This window comes from Erithacus rubecula (assembly GCF_903797595.1).
Source record: "Erithacus rubecula genome assembly, chromosome: 2".
NCBI lineage: Eukaryota > Metazoa > Chordata > Aves > Passeriformes > Muscicapidae > Erithacus > Erithacus rubecula.
Window position 1 is genome coordinate 98,839,473 of NC_136685.1, and position 25,255 is coordinate 98,864,727.

The window sequence follows — 25,255 nt, forward strand, 5'->3', positions numbered from 1 at the left end:
GGGATGGGGGTGTGAAAGCATTTTTATTTATACCTTTGACATTTAAAAGAGCATAATTAATTTGTCCTGCTTGCATTAACATTGTTGAGGAAGGTTTCAGAAAGCAAACCAGCAAAGGGAAGGGGGGAGGAAAAATAGAAGCTCTCCTAGAAAGCTTAGGATTTTTTTTTTTTCCCTCTTTCAGATGTGTAATCAATCATTCGAGTAGGAGGCAGCAAAATTGTAAAGATTCGATAGATTAAAATGCAAATGAAAGGTAGAAAAAGAAACATTAACATGGCAATCAAAGATTTAATAATCGTAAATCACGGTGGGGTTTTTTTGTTGCAGCTGCAGTTTGTGTGTTTTTTATGTTTTAATCATGTTCGTTCTATAAATAAATAATTTCTGAAACGAGACTAATTTTTCACTATTTTAACCGTGGGCTATGGCACTAAATATCTTTTTTTTTTTTTAATGTATGGAACTCCAGATTGCAAACTATCAGACCAGAAAAAGGGAAAAAATAGCTAACTTGGATTAGTTCACATTTGAAATTTCAAGTACCCTGTCTTCACAGTGCCGACCGCTTCACTTTCCAATTGAAATCCTTATAAAGTTTATTTGGAATCATGAATGTTTACATAAAAGTAGACAACCGGCGTTTCTTTACAAGGCTAAGGGTAGCGCCAGCTCTCATTCCTGGAGGAAATATGGAAAAATATATTTGTGTGTGTGTGTGTGTGTGTGGTTTTTTTTTTCTTTTCCTTATATATGTATATATAAGGAAAAAAAAAAAAAAACACTTAGGCTGTATTACCTCCAAATTAAAGCATTGCTTAATTTCCAGGGGAAGATTAAAGAGGGGGAAACCTGGGGACAGAGCTGATCAATGCGGTGAAGGACAAGCGGGAGAGGATTTATTCTCCCCCCTCGGTTTAGCGCGGCGCCTGAAAGGGAGGCTCGAGGACTGTCTAGGATGGTTGTGGCAAAACCGGCATCCTTCTGTTATGGTTTACACGGGCTCGGCTTTGGTAATCCCAAAGTCCCGTATTATGGGGTTCACTGGCTCGTCCTTTGGGAAAATGGCTGGAAAATAATTGTTTGAACTTTTGGGCTCAGTGGATGGAGTTTATTTTGCGCGGAGAGGAGGAGGGGAAAAGAGTTAAAATTTACTTCGTTGGCAATCTTTATAGAGCCAAGGGAGAGAGAAGAGAGAGGAGGAAAATCCCCTGTGGGCTGCTTCGGTTTGGGGATTTGCGGCAGCGCTGCCGTCTCTAAAGAGCGCTCGGCAAAAAGAAACCGGTACAAAAACCAGCTAAATGCGGGAAACGAGCCGCATTTCTGGGACCTTCTCCACCTCGCCGAGGGGACCTATGCCCGTGCTGTCCCCCCTCCGCAGCTCCCGCGGTGCGCCCGGCAGCGGTCCCCGCCGCCGGACCTTTGCACGGAGCGCCCGCCACTCGCTCGGCGCCGCGGGGCCCCGCGCATCCCCCGCGGCCGAGGGGATGCTGCGGGGAAGGGGCCCCGAGGAGCCCCGGCAGCACCCCCGCGCCGCAGTCCTCCAGGCAGACACTCGGCATTTGGGGGCAGAATTCACCAATGGCTTTTCCCCCGGCCAAATCACATTATACCCACTTTAATTTTTCTCCCTTGCTAGAGCCCTATTATTTTCCCCACTTCCTCTCCGCAGATGGGGGGGTCCCAGCAGGACGGCCCCGCGGGAGCTGCGCTGGCCCTGCACGCCGGCTGCCGGGGCCGCGCTCCGGGCGGTGCCCGGGACTTGTTGTCTGCCAGGCGGGGAGCGGGGCCGGGGGGCTCCGGGGCCGGGAGGGTCCGGGGGGGCCCCGCCGCCTCCCGCAGCCCCTGACCCCGGCATGCACGGCGCGGCTCCATTGATCATCCCGGCCCGCCACCCCCTCCCTTTATGAGATAATGCAATTACAAACATCAATAAGGAGCTGCGAGGGGAATCATTATGCGGTGACAGTGATAAATGACGGTGCAGAAATAGCATGCTTTTTTTTTTTTTTTCCTAACAATCCAGGGGCTTTGGGGGCTGAGCACAGTCACCAAGGTAACAGATGACATCCAAAATGGCACCAAAGGAAAAAAATGAACAGTCTTTCTTTCGCCTTTCACTCTTTACGCCCTGCTCTTCCAAAAGAGTTAGTTGGGGCTTTGGAAGCAGCTGCCACACAGGCATGCGGGTATTTCCACACGCATTAAAGGGATGGGGAAGGCTTGCTGGCTGTCACACACAAAGCACCAGCCTGGCCCGGGAGCTGAGCAGCCACCTCCAGGAGGCACGGGGAGCTCCCACTCCAGGCGCGATTGCCCCCGCGCCGCGCCACGCACCGCTCGTCCGTGCCTGCGGCCGGGGACAGCCGCCTCCTCCCGGCCCGCAGGAAACGTCCGTTCGATTATATATATTAATATAACTATATATATATATATGCATATATATATATATATAACTCTCTCTATATAATAACATATGTACGTATGTATGTATGTATGTATGTATGTATGTATGTTATCATCACGGGATGCGTAGCGAGGTCAGGAGAGGAGATAAACGCTTTTCTGTTTTCCACGCAGGTTTAGAACGCGCGGAGCGAGGCCCCAGTAGCGGGAACTTTTCGCTCGACAGCACCGGGAGTTGAAATATTCACGGCGCGGCCGAAAAGTGCCACTTCTGAGCCCAAAAGTACCTGTGGCTGCGGGTGGCACGGACGAGCAGGCAGGCAGGCACACCGCAAGCGAGTGCCTCTGTCTGGAGCGGGACTGGGTCCGCCCCGTTTAGCTTGGCTGGAATTTGCTATCCCCCCAAAAAACCCGCTTGGGGGTGACGCAGCGGTGCGCTCAAATACCGCGCTGAGGGGTCTGGTCCCTCTCCCGCCTCTGCAAAGGGGTGGGAGGGAAAAGCGCTGCGCTCGCCTTGCGAGGCAGCGAACGCACCCGGCTCCGCGGGGCACTCCGGGCAAGGCACAAAAATAGGGACGCGGGAAATCGGGACCAATTTAAAAAAATTCCCCCCCCCCTCCCCGCCCCCCCCCCGCCAATAGACAAAACCCAAACCAAACCAAACCAACCAAAAAACCAAAAAAACTCATAAACCAGCAAAACAGAGCGTCGGTGAAGGCTGCACAAACTTTAGTCCGGCAGCGCGCAACATCCGCGGCGCTCCGCGGGCGGCCCCTGAGTCCGCGCGTTCCCCCCCCCGCGTCACTCTCCCGAGCCCCCAAGAGATGGCAGTCGAAGACGGCTTTCCTCCTCCTCCTCGTCCTCGTCCTCCTCGTCCTCCTCCTCCCGCTGCTGCTCCTCGGCGGCGGGCAGCGGCAGGACAGCGGGGCTGCGAGCCGCGCCCCGCGCCCGCTCCCGCACTGCGCCCCCGCGCAGCCCCCGCGGCCGGGGCGAGCAGCGGAGGCGCAGCCGGGCGGCCCTGCCCGGGCCCCTCCGCGCCCCCCGGGGCGGTGAAAGGAGGGTAGCTAGGAAACAGCGAGCGGCCCGAGAAGGCGGAATTTCCAACGTGTAAAATGTTCTTAACGGAGCCATTGAGAGAGTGCAATAAGGCGTGAGGGGGAACTAATCTCCCCATTTAAATGTTTGTGGCAATTTTATCTAAATGAATTTTAATGCTAAACGAGGGATAATTCCCTATTTGTAACCCGTTTACTTCTCTTTCCTGTGCCTCTGAAGCTGTCTAACATCATGCGATGAACAATAACAATAAAAATACTGTCAAGGCATATTCTTCATTTTGAATGTGTTATAATTACAGCTGACTAAATGTCTTGGGATGTAATCGTGGGTTTAATTTGAAATGTGCCCCCCTCAAAAAAAAAAAAAAAAAAAGGTCCCATGGAGGAAGGTCTGTGCCCCACTTCGCTGCGGCTGCGAAGAGAAGGGACGCGTGTGCCCTCGCCTGTGAGAGGGCGGTTTGTTTTTGTCTTTCAAGAAACCTTAAAAAAACCCCAAAAACCCAAACACATAAAAACAAAACAAACAAAACGAAACAAAACAAAACCTTAAAAAAAAAAAAAAAAAAAGCAAAAAAAGCGAGCCCCGTTCATTCACGTTTTGGCAGAAAAATGTCATTACTCCGTCCTTCACAAAGAAGGAGCTGGGATGTTCAGCTTCCTTGGCGGTACAGCGGCCCTTTAAAAAAACGAGGGAAAAGGAGAAGGTAAAAAAAAAAAAAAAAAAAAAAAAAAAGAAAACTCAGAGTGAAAAAAAGAAAAATATGGGGAGGAAGTCTCAGCTGGGGAGGAGAGGACCCCCTTTGGTGGCTCGCTTCATTCAGAAAGGTCTCACTGCCTTGCCTGCACCCCTGCCTGCCCTGCTCAGCCCGGGGGTGCCCCGAGGGACACGCAGAGCAGGGCCCCAGGAGCCTGCCCTGCAACACGCCTGGGACACCTCCTGCGGGGGTGCCGGCTGGCTTGGGGGAGGATGGGGGGAGGAGGGGGGGTTGATGCATTATTTTGCCTCAATTAAGATATTTGTGTCATTTTCCTAGTCCTGGGAATCTCTATTTTGCTTCTATAGCTGCGATTTGACTTAAAGTAAGCGAGGTCTCACAGCCTGCACAGGCTGGCTGGGGCTCTTTCACTCACTGGCTGTGGTGCAGAAAGCACAAATGTGTGAGGAAATTGGTTAATGAGGGTCTGCACCAGCCTTGCTCGAAGAGGTCCAGCAGGACCTCATCCCTAACAGATATGCATTGCTCGGGCAATGTTTGCCAAGTTTTATTTTTCTCCTTCCTTAGAATGCTCAATTCCAGTAAGAAACTCAAGAATTTGAACTAGTATAATTTGGGAGGCAGGGGTGGTAACACTATTTACAAATTTCTGTCCCTATGATATTACACTTATTAACAGGCAACAATTCCCATCCTGACAATTTACAGTGCAAGTTCCAAAGAAGCTCCTTTATGCAGCTAGCATTACTTTTACATTCTTTAAATATGAAGCTGATATTTAAATAGCAAATGATAGGTAACATCTCCAGAGCCAGCTGAATTTTGTAGCTGCTCAGCTATCAGTCTGGGATAGAATGGCTACAAATACTGCATGGGGACAGGAAACAAATTTTGCAAGCAGTGGAGTCACCATGACAAAAAATAATTTGTTTTTATTTTAGATTCAGATTTCATTACTGCACTCAAACTACTACAACTGGGCTTTGAGTTATTATACAATCCAAACTGTTTCAATCAGAAACTCTAAGACTCAGTGTGCAATGATTATTATTAATAATAATTAGCTCCTTGGTTTCTTGATAGAAAAAGGCTATCAACAAGCATTTGTTTAACCACAACAAAAGTATAATTAGCTTATCCCACTTAGTAAATCTGTATGCATGCCAACTCATACCAAACTGCTACTTTTACAAAAAATTGCAATAATACAGATCATTTTTCCAGTCCTTTTTGCACAAAATTTATTTACAATGTATACATAAATGCTCCATGATGGGACTATGGAAAAAAAAAATGCACACATGACCGATGTCTTGCCCAGAAAGAAAGTCAACATATTAAAAATAAATCTTCAGTCCATGTTTTGAGCTGCATAAAACAGGAAGTGATGTACAAGGTGGTGGTTGCTGCATGGGGACAAGGATGCTCTGATGTGACAATTAGGCTTCAAATACACTGCCTTTCCGTTTCCATGCTTCCTCCTACCAGTCTCCTTAAGACACTGCCTGCAACAGCTGATTAATCATTGTTGATGACTTCAGTTTTTCCCATCCTTCCCGATTTACATCTGTTCAGGCCAATTCAAATATGGTGAGTAAATGAATTAGACATGCAAATTCACGCCCCAGGCTAGAAAGAGAGAGAGGGAGAGAGACAGGGAGAAAGGGAGAGAAAGGGAAGAAAGACGGACAGAGGAGGAGAGAGGGGGGGGAGAGAGAGAGAGAGAGAGTGCGCATGGCTGAAATCCTAGGATAGAAGAAAGATTCTTCTGCCTGACATAGTTATTTTAATGCTCTAAAAATCCTGCAAATAAGCCCTTTCTGTCATTTGCAGGATAAGTGTAAGGCTTCTTTTTTAATGTAAGGAGGCTTCTGGAGGAAGTGAAGAGCTATGGAAACAACACACATAGTGTGGAAAAATTTCACATTTTTTTTAAAAAATCTATAAGAAACAACGTAATATGGATAACAGTATAATAGCATTTTACAATATTTCACTCTTTGTTTTCTTAATGTCTTATATAGGTATTTAGCATGTCCCCAGAAGTTGACTTCAGTTGGTGTTTTCCTGCTTTTCAGGGTCCCTGTGAAGAATTGGAACGTCCCTTGGTCCAAAGTTGACGCCAAGAACTCCATAGTCATTGCAGAAAGACAATGTTTGAAATCTACCATCGCTGCAGACAACGTGTATTTCCCTTAAGCTACTGAGCATGAATGTCCATCACTTGTCCGCTCACTGCTGGCTCGCCGGTATGAAGCATTGTGGGGCTTGATGCTGACATGGGCATTCCAGGGTGGGGTGGTCCTCCATGCATCATCATCGCTGGGTGGTGAGGGTGTCCAGGAATGTAGGTATGCATGGGGGGGCCATGGCGCAGCTGAGCAGGATGGGGGGGCATCTGGGGCGGCGTATAGCTTGGCTGTCCCATATTCATACCCATTGGACTACCCCGAGACACATAATCCCCTGGCACACTTTGCAGCCCTGCAGAGGGAGAGAAAGAGGTGGTGGTGAGCGTGGGGCATGGCTGCCCACGTGGGCACGGGGGGGCTGCGCTCCAGCCCGAGCCGGGATGCGCTGCTGCCTCCCTGGAATTGGGAGTCACATATGGACTCACAGTGACGGCGACAGCAATGGCCCCCAGCTCAGAAAAATCCCCCTGAGAACATCCTCCCCTTCCAAGTACAGAGTTTTTGGAGATGAAACAGCTTTCTGCTTTTATGGTTAGGAATGTATGCAATGGAGATGCTCCTGATCTGGAAGCACGCCAGAGGCAGAGCTGGCCTGAAGATGGCTAACATCACACGGGGGGCTCTCAGGTGGGCTCCGTCCCCCATGGTCACTCCAGCCACCTTCGCCTCCCCACTCGTAAAAGCAGGCTGGGAATACAAGGCAGAGAATCTATGGCAGCTAACAAGGGACTTGGGAGGAGCGATGGGTTAAATAGGTGTCAAGGTTTATCAACAGCTATTTATTTAGCTCTTGAGCCTGATCTCTTGGAATCTGTCCCAAATATTTGTGCCATTCAGAGATGCAATCCAGCAAGGACATACATCATGAACAAAGGCCTCATATGAAGCTGAAATTGATAGGATTACTAAGTATGATTGCTAAATCAAACTCATATTTTTAGACATTAAAAATATATACATAATCAATAATTGCTATCAATTATTTCTTTACCCCCCTGATCACATCTGGCTGCAAAAAAATCGGACGCGCAACTCAGTCAAACCTTTCAGTGGGTTTGGAAGAACAATAAGAAAAAAATTGGACCTAAAACAATAAAACCTCCTGCTTTCTGTGGGCCTCTGCCTTCTGCTTGGATTGCTGTAGCTGATGGGAACTGACAGGTGTATTGTTTCGGAGAGCTATAAGCTCCATAATCATCAAGGGTGAAAGGCATACGCTATTGCTAAGTAGGTTCAATTGGCTTTAGTTCTAAGTAAGAGCGCGCTGTGAATGCGCCGAACACCTTGGAATCAGGTCTCAAGGCTCTAGCAATGAATAGCTGCTTAATCTAGCCTAAAGGAACAGTTTTGAACTAATGAAAATTGCTTATAAAATATACTGTACTCACAGCTCTTTAATCAAAAAAGATGATAATATTTTTTGTAATAACCTATTAATTTAATTGGTCACGAAGCATAAAATACATCATTTAAATTTAATTGACCCAGAAACTAAGAAACAATATTTAAATTAACTAAGCTAGAAATTTTCATGATGAGGTAATAAGGCTATTGCATTCCCAAGCTCAGAGGAATGTTTTCACAGCTAATTGTTAAAACTTAGTTTTGACTTGGGCTCAGAGAAGACTACTATGAAATACACTTGCCCTGGGTAACTTCAAACCCAATGCTAATATAGACTGGGGGCACAACAAAGATACTGAAATAACTGTTTTAACTCCAGAAAGAGAGCAAGAGAAACAGAATCAGGCACCATTTAAACATGGTACCAAGTATCTTGGTGTTTCAAATCACTTTACTATTTAAAAAAAAAAAAAAAACAAACCAAACCCCAAAAATTTGTATAACGTATTTTCCCCTAGAAAAAGACAAGAGGGGAAAAAAAAAAAACTGGGACAGTTTTTCTAGGCTTCCTTTGCAAGGCCTGCCACTGAAGATTGCATTAATGATCTCTATTTTTGTATACTGAATAAGTCAAATCCATTTGTCACACTGCAAGTGATGGCATACTTAATTTGGATATAGTCAATTAGCCTGGGCTAAGCTCCATAGCCTGCTGCGCACACCTCTATTTTGTATTCTCTCTTTTTCCTTTGCCACACGTAATCCCATTATGACGGACAGACAAAGAGAAATAAACTTGAAAAAAAAAAAAATCAAAGTTTCGTCCATTGCTTTCCAAAATGCAACTAAGTGAAGCTGTTGGGTTTTGCTTGGTTTTTTTTGTTTGTTTTTTTTTTTTCCTACCCCATGAGAAGTCTCTGTTTGGCTTTTTTGGTGTCTTGCAGGTTAGCGGGAGAAATGTAACTCATGCATCAACTGCGGTTAGACAGATTTATGACACTTTGGGGACATGCTCTTTCCTCTCCCTGTGCTGCTGCAGACCGCTTACATTTTGCAAATCAGTCTGTTGCCAAGACGACGGGCTCCCCCACCTCCCTGGCTGCTCCTTGTTTTGTCATGTGCTCGGGGATGGATAATAGCATCAATGTATGGCGGCGTTGATGTACGGCAGCGTCAATGTACGGCGCGCGCGCGCACGGGGGGTTTGGGAGCTCGGAAAGCTTGAGCTGAACCAGAGGGAGAGAAAACCCAAAGGAGCCCAGGCGTAGGATGGATGGATGGAAAGGAAGGAACAAGCATGAGGCTATGGGCAGGGAGAACATAGGGAAATGCAAGAAGACAAATATCCCTCCAACAAAGTGAGAACAAAGACCTCGTTTGTACTTACTTCCCCCTGGCTTTGCCATTGGTTACCTAGGTGAAGGTTACATGTAGTGCCACTGCCCCTCCATGCCCATATTCATGCCCATTCCACTCATAGGTCCTAGAGGGAGATAAAAATCCAAGAAGATGCCAGAAAATGAGCAAAGTCAACAGATAGTGCCAAAAGCCCCTTTCCAAAACACAGCACAGCAGAGGGTCCAGGACTGCTCGAGCAAGGAGATGCCCGGTTTCCCTCGGTGGTGTGGAAGGCAGGCAGAAGAAAGGTGAGGCAAGGCAGGCAGCTGGGACGTGGCAGAGGGTGGAGGTGTGTTTACCTGTGGTGGGGCGACCGAGGCCACCCGTGGGTGGCGATTCTGTCCCAGGTGCTTACCTGGCGCTCGGATGCCCATGTGCTGCTGGCCGTCCATCACAAAACCTCCCATTGGCTGCCCATCGGGGTTATAGGGTGTTCCTTGACTTACTGGAAAGGTCCAGAACATTCCTTTTTAGCAACAGCCAATATGGTCATCTCTTCTCACAGCATCAAGACACAATTCCCCCCACCCACGGGCTATTGATGCCGGCTCTAAAAAGAGGGGAAAACATCTACTGTGCAAATTTAGTGGTTGATCTAAGAAGTGTACTTAGTTTTGGCTTAATTTTCTTCTGCAAGTTTGGAAATGAAGTTAGCAAACTGAAATCTTGAGACATGCGGAGCCCCGGCTCCAGCTGCTGCCGCTGCTGACGTCAATGCAAAAACCTGTATAGGAGCCGGATTTTACGGCTGGAACAGTCACACTGAAATCTCAGTGTGTTAAATTACACCCTTGTGCCTTCAAAGGGCAGGACCTGAACACATCCATGCCATTTATGTCTAATGACAAATAATCAAATGTACTTGAAGAGGAAGTGTGGCCCAAAGGCATCTTGGACTACGACGGATTTTGAGAATTTGGCAGCGAGACTCGGAAAACAAAACCAACTGGGAGTAACGGGCTCTGATAATCACTGATGGTAAATACCCACAGAGAGCTGCAGAGCAAGACCTCAGACCAACATGTGGAAACTTTGGGTCTTTTAAAAAAACAGAAATAAACACCCCCAAAATAATAAGCAATGCTCAGCAATCCCAAAAGAAGAGCTAAGGGACAAAAGGACCCTATACAAGTACCACGACCTGAACTGGAGGTTTTCACTGTACATTAAAAGTGGGCTTCAGAAGTAAGCTGGCTTGGGTTATTAAAGCACATAAAGCTCTACCTCATTGAATGTCTTTGAACTTTACTGAGTCCCACAAGTGATTCTGACCCCTTTGCCCTTTTGACAGGTAATAAAGTTTACAGCAATTCCACACCAAGCCATGCACTGGGGAGTGGCCACAGAAGTAGAAAGAGCTGGGAAGGAAAACTCCAAACAATTACTTAAAAAAATAAAGAATAATTTGGATTGTGTACAGAAAGTCTGGCCATGAAATGGAACATTTTACTTTCCCGTTTTGAATTTTCCATGTATTTTTCTCCCAAAATTATTAGAGTCATAATGAAAGAAAACTGGTTGTATTTTAATTGTCAGTCACTTCCAGCATTAATTTCTCCTTTATTTACCAGGTAGGTACTGGACCTCCTGGTGCATGGCTTGAGGATGGCTCTTGCCTGTGTGACTTAATACAGTTACTTTTGGGGACTTGCCTGCTCGATTGGACTGGTCTATCATGGGCTGAACTATTCTTCTTCTAGCATTAATAAACCTGCAAGAGAAAAGGAAAACAAGTGGTTAGGGAAGGGATGTCTTCCACCCATGCCCAAGCCCTCTTATCCTTCTGTGGTGCTCTCCATCAGGCTGCATGGGGATGCAAATACTGCTAAACCTCTAACCCTGATGACCTTTGAGAGCACAACCTTGGGGTTTCCAAGCTGATTTATGTTTGCCTGCTTTTTACCACAGACGGACACTTCCATTTCATCTTTTCATGGGGGAATTAGCCAAGTTTTCATGAAACAATGCCAGCAACGCTCTTCCTATACAGAATGGGGCACCAAAAAAACAAAAACGTGCAAAGCCGGCGAGATGCTCGTCAGGGCATCTGCTACCTCCCCCCTCATTAGTGTCAATTCTGCCTTACGTCCTTTGACTTCTTTTTCTAAATTTTTTCTTTATCAAAACCTGTCCCTACCTCCTGCAAACCTAATTCCCTTTTAATGCCTACTATTAAGATAATGAACTGTGATGGCAGAACCCCATCAAATGAGGGAATGTCTGGACTTTTATCACCACTAAGTCACACTGTTGGGGACTTCAGAGCCATGCATTCCTCCTAGCCATTTCTTGGTGGGCTTTTTCCTCCCCCCTCTCTTTATGCAAAGTCTGAGGGGGTCAAGGCGAGGTCATAGCTTTACAGTAATTGAATTTATAATCCTGTTTTCTCCAGCTAGGCCTGACCATTTACAGCAAACATCTTGTTAAACTGTAATTACTGGACTACTGAAAATTCCCCCCTGAACAATGAAAAGAAGATCTTTGGAAACAACAAAAAAAAGGAGGTACAGTCATTTTTTAAAAATAGCTATCTGCAACTTCACTCTTTGTGTTTTTGTAGCTCTTTGCTTCAGTTAGTCCTGCAATGCTTATTTGGAAATACTCAAAATAATTTGGAGCAAAACACAAGAAGGAGATATATCACAAATACCCTGGTCTCTGCATGGTGCTGAAATCAGGAGGCTGGGAACCATGCCTGGGAACCTGTCTGAATGAAGATCATTTGAAGAATCTCTCCTGAGGTTTCACTCAGCAGAAAGTTTACTTAAAATCCATTTGGAAAAAATCTCCATTGAGACTTTGTCACGGCAAAGCTGCATAACCAGACTTTGCACTCTTTGTGAGAGAGAAAAAGAATAATAAAAGTATGCATGCTACAATATTTACTAGCAGAGGAAGAAGTGTGAGTGTGGGCTAAATCACAGCACACTTGTAAAATGGGATAGGAAAGTCCACAAAGGAATACTTGATGCTTGTTTTCACTGCCTTTGCTTGTGGTGGCTTAGCAGGAGCTCTCCTACCACAGAGATAAAGCCACCAGGATCTTTCCATGGGAATCAGCTCTGTCCACCCATTTGCCTACACCAGAGGGGAGAAGAATAGCAAGCCTCTGCCCCATGCTGTTTCTTTTGCCTTCATCAAAGACCAGCACAGTGACTTCAGACTCCTCCTATCTCCCATTCTCCACTGACACCCATTACCCAAACTCCTGCAAATTTTAATCAAGATGTTGAGTCTTTATCAAACCTGTCTTGAGAAAATGGGCTCAAAGGCACCAAACCTGGGTGCCAGTCTGGGAACCTTACACCTGAACTAGGTCATGTTTTGTCAGCAACAGTATTGGATCAATTTTTCTACACATTTCCAATAAACACCCTGCTTCGACTCCAGCAAACAGTGTTGCAAATCAGTTTATCATTATCTTGTACAAACCATGAAAATTAGAATCATGTGAGCAGAAGGTTAGACTAATTCTCCTTTCTCATTATAAGCACAGGTGTAGCACAAACACCATGTGAAATAAGCAATTAAAAAAAATCTGGTTTTTTTCCCCCATTAGCTGCCTTAGCTCCATGACCAATTAGAAAATTGTTTAATATCTGTAATCTGAATTTGCAGAAAGCAATTTTCACAGTAACTCTTATAAGTAAAACAACACCACAAAACCCTAGTGCCTCAGCCATTTCTTTTTGTGAGTCTGGCAAGGCTCTTGCTGTATTTGCTCCATCCTTCTCCTGCCTCACTGCTAGGACCTGGTAGTGTGGCAGGAAGAGAGGCGTAGCTGTGAGAGTGGTCACCAAAATAACTTTTATTCCAAATAAATGTTGAGCAACATTAGTCATGCACAATCTCAACCTTCACGACTTTTTCTTCCATCTCCTCCAAACTACAAGCACTTTTAAGATGAAGGGGGTTGTGCCTCAAAATAATAAACTGTACTATATATAGTATAGTTTATATACTAATATACTAGAATAAACTATATATCTAGAGTTTACCAATAATTACCCACAAGACATGCCTATGGTAAAACATAACCTCAACAGTTTGCCCCACACTGTTGTTTGGGATACTCTGCTTTAAGAACATTTTACATATAGGTACTTAACAGTTATCTTCTTCTTATGCATTCATGTAAGTATTTTCTATAAGTAGCAATTCTGCCAAACAGCTCAGTGTTTGGATGTCTTTGGGGGGAATTCAGACACAAGAACATTTTCCTTCTGGGCAAAGTAATAAAATTACATTCTTGCTCCTCCCACTAGAAGTCAAACGGAGGTCAGCTCCCCATCCTTGTATCTGTTTAAATAAACTGGTCCAGCTGTTTGTTTCCAGGATGCCCTTTAACCTTCTGTCCCATCCTCCCTGCCTTTGTAACACAACGCTTTACTTTGCATTATAGTAGACTCCAAACCACTATGCATTCAAAAAAAAAAAAAAAAAAAAGGAAAAAAAAGAGAAGAAAGTATTCACTTTCAAGTTTCTTCCTGTATCCCAAACCTGGAATTCGTAAGAATCTATCAGATTAAAACAATTAACGTAGCTTGCCTTGAGAGAGCACAATGCAGGCTGTGATGTTTATAAATCACATTTGAGAACTCTTTGCAAGCAGAACTGAGAATTAGCTGTTGCTGCAGAAATCTAAAGGCATGTGGTTAATTTCTTCATACTCCCAGGTTTTTTTTTTCTTTGAGAGAAGGGCCAGGATCTTTTGATCACTCTTTGAATTTTTAAGTGTCAGGCTGATTTGAACATCAGCAAAAATGATGGAACAGAAAAGCTAACAGGAATATTCTTCCTTCCCCTTTTCTCAAATGCTCATATTCATCTATCTTAAAAAAAAAGAAACTCTAAATCACTCTAATCTTTAAAAATTCAGAAAAGTCAGGACCTAAAAAAGGTATTTGCATACTAACTATTACTGAAATGGAGTACTATCAAAATACAATTTAGCATAAAACTTAAGACATATGTACAGCCTTACTCATGTGAGTAAAGACCCAACTGGGCTCAAAGCCTTGCATGAAGTATCTTTCCCTACACCAGTGCTCTGTGTTATCTTTGCTCTGATGAGGAAGGGATTCTTCTGGTTTGAGTTTTTTGCCTCAGAAGAGTTGGATCAATAGTGGCACAACAATATAATATCCCTCAGTGTACAAGCTGCACTCAGCAAAGTGATGCCTTGGGCTGCCTTTTTTCCCCCCCTTCCTCCTTTTTTTTTTGTTTTGTTTTGCTTTGCTTGTTTCGTTTTGTTTTGTAAGGGGAAGGATCTGGCATGGAAAAAACATTTGAACAGTTGGGCAAACACAGAAGTTTGAAGTATTCCTTAATATTTTCAAGTTAACTTTCCCTTGTTCTTTTTTAGACACATGGGATTGCACTTTCTGCCATGTTCCAAAAAGCAAGAAAAACCCAGCAATTCCACCTGCGTAATCCTACAGAGGAGGAGGAATCCCCCTTTTCTTCCATTTGCATTTTACTAGGATGTTTTCTCTTAGGCTTCTTGCCTGGGGTCTGTGTCCAGAGGTCACGGGCAGACTCCCTGGCTGGTGCTCTGCTGGTCCCACGGGTGAGCTCCAGCCCCAGCCCCGGGGATGCAGCAATCTGCCTCTGCACTCTGACCCTCGCCTCGGCCGCCCTCGCTGCCACGCACAAGTTTTGTTTCTTCTCAGCAAGAGGCTGCATGGCTGGTGATGACAAAAGACTTATTTTAGTTGGAAATTGCCTACAATAATAGCAGCCAGAGAGCAAGGATTTTCAGAGGGTCACCAAACCCTCCGAAAGGCACAGCTCGCTGAGGTTCAGGTTACAGCCCAAGTGACATTTTCTGCACAGATCTGTTCTTTCTCCTTTCCCCTTGTATTTCGCTTCTGTTGAGTGAATAAAACAAGACCTTCCTCTGCTGTCACAAATTTCCAAAGTCACCTTTGCTCAAGAATAGACAGAGTGATTGTGGGGACTTCCAATTTGCAGTCTTTGAATGAAATTTTCCAGGACCAGCTGTCTGAAAGGAGATGCTGAGACTTTGTGGTCTATTGAATTTTTCTCTGCCCCCAGCCCTCCGAAATGAGGAGAGTTTCACACCATTACTGACTTCTGCTACTTGGAGTCACAGGCTGCTCCCTCTCAATATTGTCCCAAAGCGCTGCATGCCAGAAGTCTGTGTTTCACTAGCAGAGCCAAGAAATTCCCAAAAATCTCTCTGCCTCATTTTCTCCTTGAGCTCCTTCTAACAAACCAGGCGTAAGAATGAGAAAGCCCACATTACCTACAAACCCCAGTGCTAAAATGTCTCATGCCCCTCTGAAGAAAAACAGCATCCCTCTTGACAACAAACAAATCATCACTTTTATAACAGATGCCAAAGCAAACGTAGCACTTCAAACTGGCAAATAATTCACTTGCAAAACCAGTTGCACTCTTTTCTGCATAGTGAGATCCCTCATTTATACAGAGGCAAAACAACATTCTCTATTCAGCACTTAATTCCTCAACGCTTAACAGGTTTATCTCTAATAAAACCAATTTAAATGGAAAGTGTGCTATAAACCAAGATTATTACACTTCAGTAACCACTTTATTCCTTATTTTAACATATTTTCATTTTTTTCTCTGTGTTTATTTACCAGAGATTTTTAAGAGTCAGTTAAAGAAAAGAAAAAAACATATGAACACAGAAATTATTTCACCAAATACTTTCAAATGTTTTAAAAACAGCCTTGAAAATAGCAAGCTGCCTCTGTAATTATGAACAGAAAAAAATAACTGCAGACTTTCGAATGGTAATCACATCTCTCCATCCCTAAAATGAGAAATAAATGTTAAAAGAGTGCTTACTGCTGTTATTAGAAAGTTCTGATCCTGAAGTCGGTTAGTGAGCTTAATGACCTGTAACTACCCTCATTAGCAATCCACGCTCTCTGTACTCCCTTTATTTGTAAAGAAAAAAAAAAATCCAAGACACTCAAGAAACTTCATTCAATTTAAAGTCAAACCTTATGAAATCATGTTTGGCAACTTTTCTTGGTTTCTCCTCCTCCTCCGAACCAGAGGCAGTTCAGGACTGCAATACATCATTTACAACACTAAATGGAGGTAGGGAGGGAAGAGAGTAAAAGGGCTGCTCACCGCCCACTGCAGACACGTGATATTGGAGTACACTCCAAACACAGACAGCCATCCATCAGGAGCATCAGAAAGGTCTCCTGCAAACTCTCCTCTTCCTCCCTCCTCTGCTGGCACAGCACCAGTGCCAAGGAATGTATATAAGGCTGAGGGGGGCAGCAAGACAATACTGGAGAGTGAATTAAATAAAATACTATGCAAAAACTAGTGATGAAAAACCACTAATTAGCTGACAAATTTGATGTAAAGCACTAATGAAAGCCATGTGTGGTTCTGCAATTTGGTTTTAAAAATAGCTTCTGACTTCAAGCATTACTATGTGACCCCACCAATGGATTCATGTTGTGCATTCAGAAAAGTTGCTTTCAAGCAGGAGAGTGCTATCAAATCTCTCCCCAAGCCAAGTCTGCTAATGCAGGGAGCATACTGAGGGCAAAAATAGAAAGCAGAGAGATGAGATCAGGTATGTGCTCCTTGTAAGAGAGCTGGCTATGTCCTACAGTCTGGCTGGCCCAGCCTGCACCAGCGCTACCTTTGGCCACCTCCCCTTCTCCTCATCCCTTAAACTTGGGAGCTTGGCAACTGTTACAGCACCTCACCACCCTCATAGGGAAGAATTCCTTCCTAATATCTAATCTAACCTCACCCTCTGTCAATTAAAAGCCACCCCCCCCGTCCTATCAGTACCAGACCAATGGGACAAAAGTTAGACATGGTGAGTGCCTTGGGGTAGCAGTGAGCCTGCTGCTGGCCTGTCCTCTGGACAAAGAAGGGAGGGTTGGTGGCTTTCTGTTGAGCTGGGACCATCCAGCTCCTGGCCCTGCTTCTCCCTTGGTCCAAAAGCTCCCTTAGCTCCATCTCTCTGCAGATGGCTGTGGCTGCTTGAGGAGACTTTCCAGAAGAAAGCTGGGCAGCAAACAATCCCAGTCTTGCAAAATTTTGTCTGTTCCCCAGAAGGATGGAGCTAAGGCCTATTTCTATTTGTTTGGCTAGCTCTAAATGAAAATTATGGAAGAGACTTGCTGGGGAAGAGTGAGGAGCCATCATGCCCAGGGAAGGGCTCCCTGAAGATACGCCTCCCTGCTCTGCCCATCTCCTGTGCTCTTCTACATCACAGGTGAGCTGCTGTTGGCCTTTCTGGTATGCCCTCCTTCTCCTGCTCCCCTCCTCCCACCCATATATGCCCCTAAAAAGAGCTTAGCCAACATGGAACATTTCCAGTGAAAATCCAGTTCCAGTATCCAGGCGTCTTCCCGGCGATGCCAGGGAGTCAGAACAGTGTTGCAGGTCTTGGCTGCACTGGGAGAACTCTCAGCAACCTCATTCCCTGACACCACAATTCCCTCGGGGTGCAAAGCAGATGTAAACTCGCCCTCAGCAGCCAGATGATGTAAGGGGAAATCTTTACATGGCAAAGCGCCAGCGGAGCTGACCTCCCATCTCTTCCCTGCTCCTAAATCCCAGCGCAGCTGTACTTGCTGATCTCCATGTGCCACAATTAGCCTTTAAGGAATATGGCAAGGATTCACATAGGAAAGCAGTACTAAGGCTGCTCTGACTCCTGCCTGGGACAGGACTGGCCCCCACAAAGCACTGTGGTTGGGTACACAACATGCTGGCAGACAAAATCTTGCCTCCCACAAAACCACTTGTAACAAAGGGTGTGCAGGCTCTCTGAGAGCAGCCCAGGCTGAATGCACATCTCCCAGCCCGGTGTTTTTGCACAGCTCTGAGAAGCACCTGAATATCAACTCCCCATCTGATCCTCCAGGAGAACTTCTCTGGACTCTGTAACTTGGGTCCTGATCTGGTGCACGCCAGCAGTGCAACCCAGCAGCTTTTCTTCACGTCAAATCAACAAATCAAGCTCCATTTGATGGCAGGGATTAAGCTGGGAATGGATGAGAACTGATAGTAAAATACTGGCTGTATCTTTGAAAACATTCCTCCCCATTTCAGCAATGTAATGTCCTCTATCTACTCAGCATAACCTCTTTCTTAGGGGAATGTAGAGCTTGTGAGAAGCGTCTGCATGTTCTCTGAGCTTTCTGATCCCATACAAGTGTTCTAAACACAGGGGGTCCTCCTTGAGGCCCAAGGTTTTTCCATACACCAGATTGTGAGCCTTGTCCAAACAGCTTTTTTTCTGTTCCCTCCTTCCCCACCCCACATACAGCATGGGAGTTGGAAGCTGTGCCTTGTCCTTCAGCCCAAGCAAAAGAAGAGAGGCTGCTCCCACATCTGGCTGCTGGTTACACTATGCTCCCATTCACTGAAGAGTGTGAGAAAGGACCTGTCTATGTTCCTGGATGAATCCCTTCATCCTCCTCATCCCCAAAAGCCAATGAAGGATTATGGAGTAACTCCATACCCAGTCACCCCATACCAGCTCCTGAATTTGGGAGAAAACACTCTCAGGACCCTCAAAGAGAAAATATATGGAAGTTCTATATGGGGCCTGTGTTTTGCACATGAAATAAGCTTTGACATCATTCTGGTCTATACCCCAAGACATTGGTTTGGGATGTTGAGGAAAGCTTTATTCCTGTGGTTGTGTCCTCCCCACCACAATCAAGACAACAAATACAGGCACATTGATGTATTTTCTGTGATGTGGGCACCTGAAAAACTGGTTTGAATTCTTTTTTCCTTTTTTTTTTCTCTCCCCAGAAACCACAAAAGATACAACTCTGAGTCACAGCCAACCTGAAAAACAACCCCACACTTCTGAACAAACTCTCCAAGCCCCAAGACATCCCACTTCAAAACATTGTTTTCTAACCACTACTAATAGCCTACTTTGTAATCTACTTTATCTAAACATAATTTCCCATTAAGTGAAGTGATTCATTTTGCTTATAATCCTACTACTGACAGCATTATATTCAGGGCAGAAGAAAAGACACCCTTGGAAAACAACAAAACACACACAGGGAAGTCAGAGGAATGTCAAAGAGCAAAAGAATTTGTGAGACCAGAGGACAGAGAAAGCTTAGGGATCAGCCCTCAGATGATACAAACCACCTTTCAGAAGTCAGACATCTCTGGAATAAATCTGAATTCAAAAGCAGCTATTGGTATCGAGCTTTATCCTTAGCCGAAAATGACACAAGACTACAGTGCCTGGGCAAGAGAAAAAATAACCCATGAAACTGTTACATGACCTAGATTTCATTGAACAACTGTGGAAGCAGTATTTTTTCAGCATCTGCTGCCATTTCTTTTATTTTTGAAAAGTCAAAGAAAAGGCAGAATCCTGGTTGGTGCTTAGGCTGTTGTAGCCAGCCATGCATCACTTACACCAAAACCATTCCATGGGAGGCAGGGCAAAACATGCCCTTGAAAGCACATCCTCACCCTGCCCCTCTGGCTCATTTTTGAGAAGAGAAAACTGATTTAACCAACTGAAAGGCAACATTTGCCCCATTTTTACTATTTCAGGCTGATTTTTGAAACAGGCAGTTTGTTTTTTATGCAGGTGCAGCCTGGAGCAAGTGTCTGATTTAAGTGCAAGAGAGAGTCTCTGAGGGCACCTTTCTCCACGTGCTGGTGTTTCAGTGTGTGAGGGTTCATCACTCTACACTAATCTCAACAACTGTTGACACAAAATAGGTGGAGATCAGGTCTGTGCAAGCCTAAAATGCCAGAAAGGCAAACTATATGTAAAACAAACTTCAGATAGCTATGACAAAAATAGACCAAAGTCTGACTTGCAAAGCAATGACACGCCATTACTCTCCTCTTCTTGTTTTTTTATTTTTTTTTTTAATATATTGAGAGCATGCAATTTTTAAAAAATATATCAAGGATATCTCTTGCACTAAAAAGAAACCAAGACATGAGAACTGTATTTACAGAGACAGTGCAAAGCTCTCCCCTTGCTTGTAATGCAGCATTTCCACAACACAATAGTGTCCTGAATTGGCATTTTTTAAAAGCCAAACTCTTGTTTTGAGATGGTGCACAGCTGAATCTCAGTATTTTAACATAAGAAGTAGCAAGCAAAGAATTCTGACCTCTACTCCAATCCTGCAGAGCAAAGCTAGAGCAGGAGAAGAGAAAAAAAACAAGTGGCAAATGTTTGCATGGTGCTATTTCATCTTACTTCCCTGGCACCTGACATACATTTGTTACAGAACATTAACGCACCAACTAAAAAAACATTTGTTGAGTACAAGTCCACCCCAGAAGAGGGGAAAGAGGCTTTTTCTTGGCTGCATATTAACTTTTTTGCTAGTCAAGATGATTGACAGGTAAACTCTGCACTGTCTGATGCTCTGTGGTGGGAACCAACCTTACTTCCTCTCAAAAAAGCATCTATGTCACTAAAATAATACCAGGTTTTGGAGTTTTTTTGCTCAGGGTGTCACTAGTTAGTCTGACAGCTTGGGCAAAATGAGTTCACATTTGCTTTTGAAATAAATGGTGCTTCTTTTACTGGTTTTCCCCAGTCTGAATCCAAGGGCTGTCACAGCAATGGTTAAAAACATTTTCCCTTGGTGCTCCTGAATGGGATGACCCCTTTGTTTTGGGGCAGTGTCGGGGTTGTGGAGACTAACAAGTCTGAACTGAACAAGAAACTCAGGGTCTATTAGGTCTCCATCTTCACCCCTACCTGAAGTCCTGGAGGCCAAGGGGAGCATTTCCCCAAGAAAACTCTTTACTCTGAGCACCTGGCCACTTTGGAAAAGCAGCCATGGCAAAACTGTACCACTACTCCTTAAACTGAGTCACCAAACCCAAACCCCACATGTTAGAACCACTGTGCTGGACTTTTAAATGGCTGTACTGAACTAAAAAAGGAAATTCCAGCATAAAATCCGATGATCCAACAGTACCTGATGGCTCTACTACATTCACAGCTCTTCCCCCTGTAAGCTATTTGTTCAGCTTTTCTAATAATACCCTGACTGGCTGGCAGCTCTCCAGGGCTGTCTAAGGCTATATGCAAGCCAAACATTATTTTTTCATCTGATTTCAATATTTTCTTATGAGCAACTATACAGGATTTTACCTAGTGAGTATTCCTGATTGCTGTAATTTAAGAACAGAGAAATAGACTACAGATGTAATATTATTATTACAATTGGCATTCAAGGTGAAAGGCATAACAATTAGCTAAGACTTAGTGAAAACATAAATGCAAAAATCTGCTTGAAAAATCCAGCACATGGTACATTTAGAACAGCTAATTTACCGCACACATTCTGAACTGCTCAAACAATGCAACAATTCACCCAGCAAGACACTTTTTAAAACAGCTTCCTTGGTGTTTTGAGGGTGTTTTCTTAGAGGGGAATGATTTTCATACTGCAAACACCTACTGCCTTATTCTCTGGAATACCAAACAATATTTATTTGTAAAGCCCAAAACATGTATTCTTTCTTATTCCTATTTTATTCCTGCTTTTGCATGTATTCCCACTAGCAGAATAATGTTTAAATAACAACTATATTCTATATATATATATTCTATACTCTATATAATTCTATATATTCTATTCTATTCTATTCTATTCTATTCTATTCTATTCTATTCTATTCTATTCTATTCTATTCTATTCTATTCTATTCTATTCTATTCTATTCTATTCTATTCTATATATAATTCTATATATATATTCCATTCTATTCTATATATATTCTATAATCACATAGAAGACTAAATTTTCTACAAAATCTGATGTTTAAGTTTGTATTGCTGAAGTTGAAAGGATAATTTGTGAATGCTTTAACATTTACAAGTAAATAAATACTTGTATTTACTATATCTGATTACTAAGAAAAGTATTTGTTATGTTCTTACACGGACTCAAATTGCATCTTGACCTTTTCTCATTTAATCTGTTTACTGAAACAAAAGCAGTAATAGATACATCTGAAAATAAGCAGATATTTTATTCTCCAAGGACTAAAAAACCCTGCATGCAATGTGCTCAGCAAACCAAGTATCTTCCCTACTTATTGTAGTCTACAATTTGGTAGGCAACAGGGGTGAAAATCCAACCCTGCATATAGGACCAGCACCTGCTTTTGCTATGCTCCCTCCCTGCTGGCCTCCTCCCCCACTTACACCCTAAAAATAGTGCTTAAGTGGGACTAAAGTGGTGCACTGGTCATGTGCTGGCCTTTTGCTCAGGGTGACTATCACCCTCCACGAAGGAATTGAGCAAAGATGATGTCTATGCTAAACACTCAGCTCCTGGAGAAGCTGTTCTGTCCCCTCCAGGGGTCTGGAATGGGGCTAAACACATGGGAAACACCAGACAACATTATTGGATTTGGGGGTGTTTGAGTGTGTTTCAGATGCACCAAACCCCTTGCAGGCTATGACAAAAAAAGCACAGAGGGAAAAGAGGGGCCTGGGACTGTTGCCCAAAAGATGGAGAGTTGTGCAGCCATTCTTCTTTCCCCTGCCCCTTCGTGGAGAGGCAGGGGCCTTCTGCATCTGCCCATCTGCATCTGGTCCCATCTGCACCTCTCCACCTGCATCTCCCAATCTGCATTCCCCCATCTGCTCCATCTGTAACCCCACCATCTGCAAGCCAGGGCGAGCAGATGGGAAGGACACTCTTCCCAGAGGTGCTCCCCATCCTATGCTGGGCTGTGGGGAGCACTCTCCCGTGAGAAGGGCAGAATCCTCCTGTCCCACCATCCCCCTGCCTGCCCAGGCCATGGCAAAGTGCTTCCTCCCCTGGCCCATGCACCTACTGCAGCACAACTCCATCACCAGGCTTACCCACGAGAAAAGAAATGAGGCAGAAGGCATTTCCTGCTGAAGGAGAGTTGTGGGGGACTAAAAGAGAAAGAAATTGTTTCTGTGTGTCTGTGCTCTGAGCTGGTTATGCTGCATAAAGTAAGGTGGTCAGGTCTTCCTATCCCAAGTCCATCTCTGATTTTCCACACTAATCTTTGGGTTGGTCTTGGAGCCTTTTTGAAATGTCTTTCTTAAAAGGTTTCAGTAAAATCCACTTCATTTGACTCCAAGAATAAGATTAGGGAAATTTTTTTACTATATTATTTAATATTTTTTTTCTGATATATTTGGTTGGGGTTTGTTTTAAGGTTTTTTGTAAGCCTAGGAAATTACATACAAAACTAGCATTTAAAGAAGTCAAGAAAATAAAATCAAGAACTCAAGAGTTAGGACACCATATTACTAGAGTTGCTTGTACCCTAGGCTTTAATATACTTCATTATAGTTCAGTTACCAGCTCATGCTACCATTTCTGATTGGGTCAATGTCTCAAGCATCCCAATGACAATTATGTCAGGGCCAGGGCATAGTAAAATAAAAAAATCTATTTCAACAGGTAAGAAACTTTGAAAAAGTTGAATGACTAAGGCAGGATGAAAACCAAGCCTGGTTCATACAGCCAAACGCTGCACTGAAGAACAGGATTCAGCTGTGCTGCTTCCTTGGACTGATTGAAAGCTACTGAGCTTTCATTGAATCCAAAATTTTCACCATAAGTTACTGATTTATCACTTCTCCATATCCAACAGAGGGCATTGGCAATGTAAGACAGCAAGGCACTCAAAACTCAGAGTTTCCATGAAACATGAAGTTTCAATGATTGCTGGACCCTAAATGTGAATAAATTGCTGCAATTCTGAGTCAGCTCACAGTCCCAGACCAACCCAAAACTGGTGACTGTGCTGGGCTTGGACCTCTATGAGCCTCACTTCTCCCCCTGTGAACCAGGACAACACTTTACTTTCTCTTTGCAGGGTAACTGTAAAAATACCATGCAGACCCACAACCTTGTATGCATATATAAGCACGTGGAGGTCAGGGAAGGACTTGGGTATTACAGCAGTGAGTGCCACAGGAAAGCCCAGCAGTAATTATTAATTCCATCTTCAAGCAGGGTTTGAATACAGCTCAACAAACGAAGCACGGAAGAATGAGGGCAAGATAAAATATTGACTAGCTGCTCCAGCATTGTCTGGGCTGTGCCCTAGATAGCACAAGGGTATTTGGAAAAATGCAGAATAGAAACACCTAATGAAGGCTGAAGCTTTAAGGATTTGAATGATCTTCTTTTTTTTTTCTTTTTTTAATCATTTTAATGCAGTTGGATGCAACACTATTTAGAGAGACAGACACATATAGACATGCACATATAGGGATGCTATATAGGCACATTATTTTACAAGTATACAAACATCTATCTGTGTGCACCAAGACTTTTCTAAAACATAAACAATCATCTGACATCTAATGCAGCCCTTGATTAGAATTGCTCTCTCTTCTTCATAGACTACCACCAGTAATTATTTACCATTAGCTCTTAATGGGAAGGGATTCAGCTGGGATGTAGTAAACAAGAAAACCTTATAGATTGTTCAATATAGCCTGACTGGCTCTCAGCTGAGGTAAGAAGTGATTGGATCACACCTGGATATTTCAATTCATTGTTGTTATTACCCAGGAAAAGCACCTTATTAACCTGTACCTGTTCAGGTCTCCACCATGTCCATACAGGCATCATACAAGTGCCCCTTCTTGTTCATATTACTGTGCTTGGAACCCTAAACTGCTGTGGGGTTAAACAACAGACACCTGAATGGTTCATTTGGACTAATGACATTTGAACTCTGCTATCTTCCTAGCTTCCACAGATTTTTTTTTTATTTTGCAACAGGGTAAGGGCTCCCTCTTCCCACAGCAGAAACATCTGACTGAGGCAAAGATGGTCCTGGAAGGCAACACTGGTAATTCACAAGGGAAGTTGTCATGTGGGGGGGAAAAAAAAAAGAAAAGGAAAAAAATCCTCTGTGTGGATTATTTCATTATTACTAAAAAAAATTAAATAAATAACACAACCCAATGAAAAGGGTCATGGTAAAGGGGCTGTGACATTTTTAAAGACGTGCCTTTCCACAGATATATTTTCTTGCACATTTCACATCATCAACCCATTCCTGTGACTCCTCCACCATCAACAAGGGTTATTTGCATGAGCCTGGGGAGCCCCTACACCAGGGCAGTCCATATGTGAAAATCAACATT

At 43.9% G+C, this 25,255-nt stretch overlaps 1 protein-coding gene across 6 annotated transcripts in view; it reads right to left on the reverse strand.

The window, feature by feature from the left end:
* Positions 1-5,092: 5,092 nt before the first annotated feature.
* The window catches only part of MEIS1 (Meis homeobox 1), a 108,015-nt gene continuing 87,852 nt past the window's right edge, over positions 5,093-25,255 (reverse strand). For 4 of the 6 annotated variants that reach the window (XM_079333411.1, XM_079333410.1, XM_079333409.1 and 1 more), the window contains exons 10-12: positions 10,767-10,825; positions 9,470-9,559; positions 5,093-6,664 (exon numbers count right to left, since the gene is read on the reverse strand). In XM_079333411.1, coding sequence (XP_079189537.1) covers positions 6,381-6,664; positions 9,470-9,559; positions 10,767-10,825 — 433 coding nt within the window. In that variant the 3' untranslated portion in view covers positions 5,093-6,380. Of the gene's footprint in view, positions 6,665-9,103; positions 9,200-9,469; positions 9,560-10,766; positions 10,826-25,255 lie in introns of all 6 variants that reach the window. The other 2 variants (XM_079333413.1, XM_079333412.1) reach the window with 1 other exon arrangement.